This window comes from Punica granatum, chromosome 4 (assembly GCF_007655135.1).
Source record: "Punica granatum isolate Tunisia-2019 chromosome 4, ASM765513v2, whole genome shotgun sequence".
Classification (NCBI taxonomy): domain Eukaryota; kingdom Viridiplantae; phylum Streptophyta; class Magnoliopsida; order Myrtales; family Lythraceae; genus Punica; species Punica granatum.
Window position 1 is genome coordinate 28,630,317 of NC_045130.1, and position 7,718 is coordinate 28,638,034.

General features: G+C 42.4%; 3 protein-coding genes across 5 annotated transcripts; all 3 read left to right on the forward strand.

The window, feature by feature from the left end:
- Nucleotides 1-409: 409 nt before the first annotated feature.
- On the forward strand, nt 410-4,661 carry LOC116204600 (putative cysteine-rich receptor-like protein kinase 35). Of its 3 annotated transcripts, XM_031536766.1 has the most exons (9): nt 410-776; nt 877-1,755; nt 2,268-2,393; nt 2,578-2,714; nt 2,799-2,859; nt 2,947-3,009; nt 3,185-3,422; nt 3,499-3,649; nt 4,136-4,661. In XM_031536766.1, the coding sequence occupies exons 1-9, from the start codon at nt 647-649 to the stop codon at nt 4,457-4,459; spliced, it is 2,109 nt and encodes a 702-aa protein (XP_031392626.1). In that variant the 5' UTR covers nt 410-646; the 3' UTR covers nt 4,460-4,661. The 3 variants fall into 3 exon arrangements, with proteins under 3 accessions (XP_031392626.1, XP_031392624.1, XP_031392625.1); XM_031536764.1 differs by having other exon boundaries at nt 411-776; nt 2,799-3,009; XM_031536765.1 differs by having other exon boundaries at nt 411-734; nt 2,799-3,009.
- A 271-nt stretch (nt 4,662-4,932) lies between these two features.
- Nucleotides 4,933-5,559, forward strand: LOC116204279 (cysteine-rich receptor-like protein kinase 29). Its single transcript, XM_031536355.1, has 2 exons — nt 4,933-5,001; nt 5,236-5,559. The coding sequence occupies exons 1-2, from the start codon at nt 4,933-4,935 to the stop codon at nt 5,557-5,559; spliced, it is 393 nt and encodes a 130-aa protein (XP_031392215.1).
- A 1,220-nt stretch (nt 5,560-6,779) lies between these two features.
- On the forward strand, nt 6,780-7,718 carry LOC116204280 (putative cysteine-rich receptor-like protein kinase 34). Its single transcript, XM_031536356.1, has one exon. It carries the CDS (start codon nt 6,780-6,782, stop codon nt 7,716-7,718), a length of 939 nt encoding a protein of 312 aa, XP_031392216.1.

Sequence of the window (7,718 nt, forward strand, 5' to 3'; positions counted from 1 at the left end):
GAGTTAATCACTCTAAAGAATCATTTAATCTTTTCTCCTAAAAAAAAAATTCTTCCAGGATACACATAAAAAAAAAAATCAATGATACTATCTTATTACGTGGGTTGAGAGGAGGCACTCTTTAATGCTAATGGAAGGGTGCCTTCATTCACCCGCTCCTTTGAATAGTTCACGGGACTGAGGAAACAGAGACAAAAGCGACAAGTCAAAAGATAATAAGGCATCTAGCCATCGACCAATTGCTCAAATCAGCCGTGACTGGGTCAATAATTCTTCTTTCCATGAAATTTCCCTTGCCCCTATATTCATCAATTTTCGACAGCATTCTCCATGCACTTGCCTAAGTAATACCGTGAGGAATGGGATGAATTGACCATTCTACTTCGAAATTAGAAGGTGACCCAAAGCAGAGTAGGAGATTCAATGACTTGTTTTCATTATCAGTGGGAAATGGGATACTCTGCCGAGCCCTGAGAAACTGAAGCTGCCTTTATCTGCAAGAACATTAATCTATTTTACCACGGCTTCTGTCCTCAGATTTTCCTCAGCTTTAGTCACTCAACTCCACATTTCCTCAATCGTTCTACTCTTCCTTCTCTTCTACTGTCTGACAATCCCGGTTCATATCAACGCCTACTCTATAACAATGGAAACTTCTTGGCCAACAGCACTTACTCTGAGAACCGCCGCCTCCTCCTCTCCTCTCTCCCCTCCAAAGTCAAGGCCAACGCCAGGTTCTTCTCAGGAAGCCTTGGCACTCACCCCTCCAAAGTCATGTATATTTGGTGTCATTTATTTTCCGATTTCTAGTTATTGTGTTGTTTATTTTCCGATTTCTAATTATTCTAATCTCGTTTGAGCATCTTGTTACAACAGCTCCTCTCCTCAGATTTTTCTCAGCTTTAGTCGCTCAACTCCACACTTCCTCAATCATTGTACTCTTCCTTCTCTTCTACTGTCTGGCAATCCCGGCTCAAATCATCGCCTACTGCTATGACAATGGAAATTTCACGGCCAACAGCACTTACGCTGAGAACCGCCGCATCCTTCTCTCCTCTCTCCCCTCCAAAGTCAAGGCCAATGGCGGGTTCTTCTCGGGAAGCCTTGGCACTAGCCACGACACAGTCTACGCCCTCAGTTTCTGCACGGGAGACCTTCCATCACAAAACTTGACAGCCTCTGCGAACTTCACATCCATGGAACTGATGGAAAGCTGCCCATCTCAAAAGCAAGGTGCTGCATTTGAAGATGGTCCCTGCATCGTTCGTTACTCAGACGGCCCGATCTATGGGATCCTCGACATGAGTATAACTCACATGTTTTACAATACAATGGATCTCGGGATGAGCTGGGAGAGTTTCAACCAAACTTGGTGGAATCATCTGGAAAGCCTTGCAGTGAAGGCCTCGAAGGGGTCCACTAGGCTCAAGTTTGCGACAGGGGAAGCAAGTCTGCCTGACTCCAGAACTATTTATGCACTCCTCCAGTGTAGTCCCGACCTGTCAGAGAGTGACTGCCTTAGATGTTTGATTCATTCAATTGGTGATTATCAGAACTGCTGCCTAGGAAAGTCAGGTGGGGGCGTTCGCTGGCCAAGCTGTAATTTGCGGTGGGATCTGTACTACTTCTATATGTACTCACCGGCCCCTCCGCCACCATCTCCACCGCCACCAGCATCACCGCCCCCACTCTCACCACCACCTCCACCTGGTGCTCCTCTGCCCACATCAACTAATACAACAAGCATCGAGAAAGGTACATATATGTTCATATCTTGCATGACAGGGACTTAATATGATTAAGGGCTGATAGTTCATCATATCGTGGGAATGCTTTAACTGTACATTCTTTTGTTCATCATCGATGTGCCAATCTCAACTTGGTTCTCCCACAAATTCAGATTGGATTTAATTTCATTGTGAGTCGCTGTCCAAAAAAATCAATCGAAGCCTGCAGTAGCAGCGGCCTTGGGTTGGCCCCTCTTAGGTTGTGCGGTAACTGTGTGAAATGAATAACGGAATTGTATTCCAGTTGGCCAAAAACATTTTCTATCAAATTACCGGTTTCAGTGGAGAAGACGTTCCACAAATATATAACTGGAACCTTGCAAAATATCGAACAGCGTTTTTGAACCAAATTAAAGCCATTCATGTCAACTTGCATGAATCCTTTTCCATATGGAATCCTTGAACTCTAAATTGAAAGCGACAAACCATACATTTTCCAATAAAAGTTGTATCCTGAACACTGTGTTTTCACTATTGCAGATGATTGGGACAAGGGATATCTGGTGATTGTCATCATTGTTCCAACTATCTGTTTCTTGATTATCGTTATCGTCATCACAGTTTTGTTGTATCGAAGAAGGTGGAAATTGCCTTGGAAGCTAAAAGGTTAACACTTTAATGCAATCAAGTTATATGTTCCTATACTAGGCTGCCCATGGGCATCCTTTCTAACCAAACAAAAAAAAATTGTACATTCCTAGTTCAGAGACACTTGAGCTAGTCTTTTTCCTCAAAAAAAGACAGGATTAACGAGATTCATTTGCTCTTTTTCCTGATGATCCTACAATAGCATTCGTCGCTTCTACCGAAGACTGGTCGCCACGAGATGATAGCTGGCTATTTAAGCTAAGCGAGATCAGAGCTGCCACAAATGACTTCTCTGACACTAACAAACTTGGACAAGGCGGATTTGGGAAAGTTTACAAGGTAAATAATGATTCATTCATTTTATGCAAAGGTATTTATGCTTGCTTCTCAAAGGTATCTAACTAATGTAGTTTGTATTGATAGGGAAAACTTAAGGGTGGACAGCAAATTGCAGTAAAGAGGCTTGAAGGTTGCTCTAATGAGGGTAAGAAGCAATTCAAGAATGAGATAATGTTGATGGTCAGACTCCAACACAGGAACTTGGTTAAGCTTGTCGGGTTCTGCTTTGAAGGTGGAGAGAGGATCATAATTTACGAGTTTGTTCCTTATGCAAGCCTCGATAGGTTCATATCAGGTACTGAAATTTCACTTTACCAAAAAGTATTTTGACATGGCTTCTAATCAGACAAGCTCAAGCAATTCGACTCCACGACCTGGGCCTTCTTCGTTTTTCTATTCATGCTTTGATCTCTTGACTTGCTCAAGCTCTTACATCAATTAGCACGGGTTGCATGAATACTGTCATGCAGATCCAAACAAACGTGTACTCTTAGACTGGACGAAGCGCTATAAGATTATAAAAGGAACTGCTCGGGGGCTCCTTTATCTTCATGTTGACTCACAACTTAGGCTCATCCACCGCGATCTGAAACCAGCGAATATCCTACTGGATGAGAAAATGAACCCAAAGATAGCGGATTTTGGCACAGGAAGACTATTTGCTTCAGACCAAAGCAGAGAAAGAACGAGAAATATTGCTGGTACATTGTAAGTACTTCTGAGACTCCACCTTGGGGCATGAATAAATGGTTCATCCTGAATAGTGTTTTATTCCATATTTCAGCGGTTATATGCCTCCCGAGTATGTGCAACGTGGAGAGATCTCTTTGAAGACAGATGTTTTCAGTTTTGGGGTCATGATACTAGAGATCATCAGCGGTCAGAAGAATGGATGCCTCAACATTTCTGGTTCTTCAGCTCACCTGGCAAGCTATGTAAGTGTGCATTTTATTAGCTCAATTTCTCCATCAAATGGAAAAATTTTAGAAAGTTCCTCAAGCAAACCCGAAAATTCTGTGCTTCAAAAGGCTATGCAAGATTTCATATGAAACTTGTCTGATTCTTTAATTCAAGATGTCTTAATACCCTCATCGCAATCATTGCGACTCTAAGGAAGAAAATGTTATTAACTGATAATGTTCAGAATGCATAAGGTCATGGTACCTTATCTTCTCACAGCTTAGGGAAAGAAACAACTGACCTTTTAGCATGTGAAGAACCATAAATCGGAATTGATTTGGAAACCAGCATCTGCATAGGCTATCTGATTGGAGTGATGCATCGACTTTCACAGGTGTACATGTTCCACACATGATAAAATTTTCTTGCGTCTTCTGTCTTTACAATCCAAAAGATACTTCGACTTTCATGGGCTTCTGCACATGATAAGATTTAGTTTCTTGGGCATGTGTTCATTTCAGGCGTGGAACAACTGGAAAAAAGGAACGGCAATGAACCTGGTAGACCCTTTTCTCAAGGGCAGTCCAGTAGGTGAAATCCTCAACTGCATTCACATAGCATTGCTGTGCGTTCAAGAGGATGTGGCTCGTCGACCTACCATGGCTACCGTTACTTTGATGCTAAGCACTGAGAGTCAAAGCCTTCCTATGCCTTCCCATCCGGCATTTTTAACTGACTCTTCAATGACGAATAATCGAGCTCCAGCCCAAACAGAGTGGCCCTCTGCTCGTTCAACGCCAGCCTCCTTCAATGAACTTTCGTTCTCCAACATGTATCCAAGATGATTAGACCAGGGCAGTGTGCCTTTTCCATTCGAGGAATTGTAACATTAACCCTGCTGACCGAATTCATCTGGGGTTCACAGAAACTAGTTATTCTGTTAAGCATTACTCTGGATTTACACATTTAAATTGGATCAGTGAACGATTTTATGAGGGCAAAGACAGTATGTCATTCCTCGGGATGAAAACAAAACTTCCTCACCCATAACATTGTCCGCTAGGCCTTTTTTGTAATGTTTATGGGCATATTGCCATCCCCCTGTCACCACCCGAAAGTCCGAAAAAATTTCCCTTTAATATTTCGAAATAATCGAAAACCTGCTAAATAATATTATCGATAAACTTCCAAATGCAGCAACTATCCACAAATTCTCAATGCAACTAATTATCTCCATCAACTAGTCACAGAAGAAACATTGTAAGGACGACATCTTTCCAAAAATATTTCCATAAAACTTCTAGACTCGATAACAATAATGGTCAACTCAGAGGAAGGAGTCTTAGTGCAGTGGCACAAGGCGTCGTCCGGAACCAAGAGGTCCTGGGTTTAATCCTCACCAGCGAAACTTATGTGCCCTTTATTTAGCCTTATTTCCTTTCATTGTACAAAGCTTATGTACCTCCCTTATTACCGAAAAATAATGACCAGCTCAATAATCCAAAACCTGCTAGTTAAAATTTTCTTGCATCTTCTGTCTTTACAATAAAAAAGATACTTCGACTTTCACGGGCTTCTGCACTGGATAAGATTTAGTTTCTTGGGCATGTGTTCATTTCAGGCGTGGAACAACTGGAAAAAAGGAACGGCAATGAACCTGGTAGACCCTTTTCTCAAGGGCAGTCCAGTGGGCGAAATCCTCGACTGCATCCACATAGCATTGCTGTGCATTCAAGAGGATGTGGCTCGTCGACCTACCATGGCTTCCGTTACTTTGATGCTGAACACTGAGAGTCAAAGCCTTCCTATGCCTTCCCATCCGGCATTTTTAACTGACTCTACGACGACAAATAATCGAGCTCTAGCCCAACCAAAGTGGCCCTCTGCTCTTTCAAGGCCAGCCTCCATCAATGAATTGTCGTTCTCCAACATGTATCCAAGATGATGGGACAAAGGAGAGAAGTCCATCTCAGTTTTATTCATGGGCAGTGTGCCTTTTCCATCCGAGGAATTGTAACATTAACCCTACTGACCATTCATCTCGAGTTCATGGAAACTAGTTATTCTGTTAAGCATTACTCTGGATTTACACATCTAAATTGGATCAGTGAACGATTTTATGAGGGCAAAGACAGTATGTCATTCCTCGGGGATGAAAACTTCCTCACCATAACATTGTCTGCTAGGCTTTTTTTGTAATGTTTATGGGCATATTGCCATCTCCTGGCCACCACCCAAAGGTCTGAAAAATTTTCCCTTTAATATTTTGAAATAATCCAAAACCTGCTAAATAATACTATCGATAAACTTCCAAATGCATCAACTATCCACAAATTCTCTATTCAACTAATTGTCTCCATCAATTAATCACAGAAGAAACATTGTAAGGACAACATCTTTCAAAAAATATTTCCATAAAACTTCTAGACTTGATAACAATAATGGTAAGCTCAGAGGAAGGGGTCTTGGTGCAGTGGCACAAGGCGCCACCCGGAAGCGAGCGTTTAGGTTGTAGGTAATCTTGGCAGTGGCAGTTTGCGTTGGAACCATCAGTGCCCGAATTTGCAAGCAAAGAAATGGAAAAATATAGAAAAAATAGAGGCAATTGCACTTCGATAGCCAGCAATCATGCTTGTGATACAATGAATGATGTCATAAAGCGCAATGATGATTGTGATTGCAAAGAGAAACATCGATAGATATATAGGCCTATGGTGACCTCTCCTAGGACAGTGGTGCTCGGCGTCGGCCCCTACCATTGCCTCTTTTCTTCTCAAGTAATCATCCTTCATTTAACGGTTAGCACCACCCGATAGATCATAATAATTATTTTGATAAAATGATCTCAATAATTATCATAATTCTTTAAGATACTTGGATATAGTTACTAGGTATTACATAGTATAGAAAAAGATTTTTTTTTTATGAAAATTATATTTGTAGTAAATATTTTGTGCAATGTATGGTCCAAAAAACCTATTCTTTTATAAACTCATGTATTTTTAAACAATATTGTCATGTGGGACAATAACTCTCTAAAGCAACTTCATCTGGATCACGGTGGTCGTCCGCATCTAGTCATCGAGCCCCCATTGATCAAAAGCACAAGGCGGCCTACTGCTAGCCATTGATCCGTCACAAGATCATTGATGGATATGCTCTCCCATGGACTCATCATGGGTCCCAGGGGCCCTGGTCGGGCAACAAGAACCTCAGTTCAAGCAATCATTTGAGGATTTGCCATTGTGGTGGCCCGACTTCAGCTGTAGTGGGAATATGGTGAGGGCAATTCAAAACATATACAAATATAGGGACTGCAATAACAATGGAAACTTCACGGCCAATAGTAATTATGCTGAGAACCGCCGCCTCCTCCTAAACTCTCTCCCCTCCAATGTCACAGCCGAGGACGGGTTCTCCTCGGGAAGCCTCGGCACAAGCCCCGACACAGTCTATGCCCTCAGTTTCTGCAGTGGCGGAGACCTTCCAGCACAAAACTTGACAGCCTCTGTGAACTCCACATCCATGGGACTAAGGGAAAGCTGCCCATATCAAAAGCAAGGCGCCGCATTTGAAGGTGATTTCTGCATCTCTCGTTATTCAAACAGCCCGACCTATGAGATCCTCAACATTAGTATAGATATGATGGTTTGCGACATGATGGATCTGGACATGAGCTGGGACAGTTTCAACAAAACTTGGTGGAATCATATGGAATGCCTCACCATGAGGGCCTCAAAGGGGTCTACTAGGCTTAAGTTTGCCACAGGGGAAGCCAGTCTGCCCTTGACTCCCCATACTATTTATCCATTCCTTCAGTGTAACCTCAACCTATCAGAGAGTGATTGCCTCAGGTGCTTGATTCATTCAATTAGTGATTATCAGAACTGGTGCCGAGATAATTCAGGAAGGGTCGTTCGCTGGTCAAGTTGTTATTTGCGGTGGGATCTATACTACTTCTATGTGTACTCACGGCCCCTCCACCACCATCTCCACCGCCACCACCCTCACCACCACCTCCTCCAGGTGCTCCTCTGCGCGCATTTCATTTTGTTTGAATTCCTTTTCTCTAGCTTTAGAAAAAATTCATCCAAAGGAAGGTGA

Excerpts from the sequence above, each read along its gene's own strand:
- LOC116204600 (XM_031536764.1), top strand. The coding sequence starts at position 647 with ATGGAAACTTCTTGGCCAACAGCACTTACTCTGAGAACCGCCGCCTCC. Across the intron at positions 3,010-3,184 it reads CCTCGATAGGTTCATATCAG|ATCCAAACAAACGTGTACTC; the intron begins GTACTGAAATTT and ends ACTGTCATGCAG. Across the intron at positions 3,650-4,135 it reads CAGCTCACCTGGCAAGCTAT|GCGTGGAACAACTGGAAAAA; the intron begins GTAAGTGTGCAT and ends TGTTCATTTCAG.
- LOC116204279 (XM_031536355.1), top strand. The coding sequence starts at position 4,933 with ATGGTCAACTCAGAGGAAGGAGTCTTAGTGCAGTGGCACAAGGCGTCG. Across the intron at positions 5,002-5,235 it reads CCGGAACCAAGAGGTCCTGG|GCGTGGAACAACTGGAAAAA; the intron begins GTTTAATCCTCA and ends TGTTCATTTCAG.
- LOC116204280 (XM_031536356.1), top strand. The coding sequence starts at position 6,780 with ATGGACTCATCATGGGTCCCAGGGGCCCTGGTCGGGCAACAAGAACCT.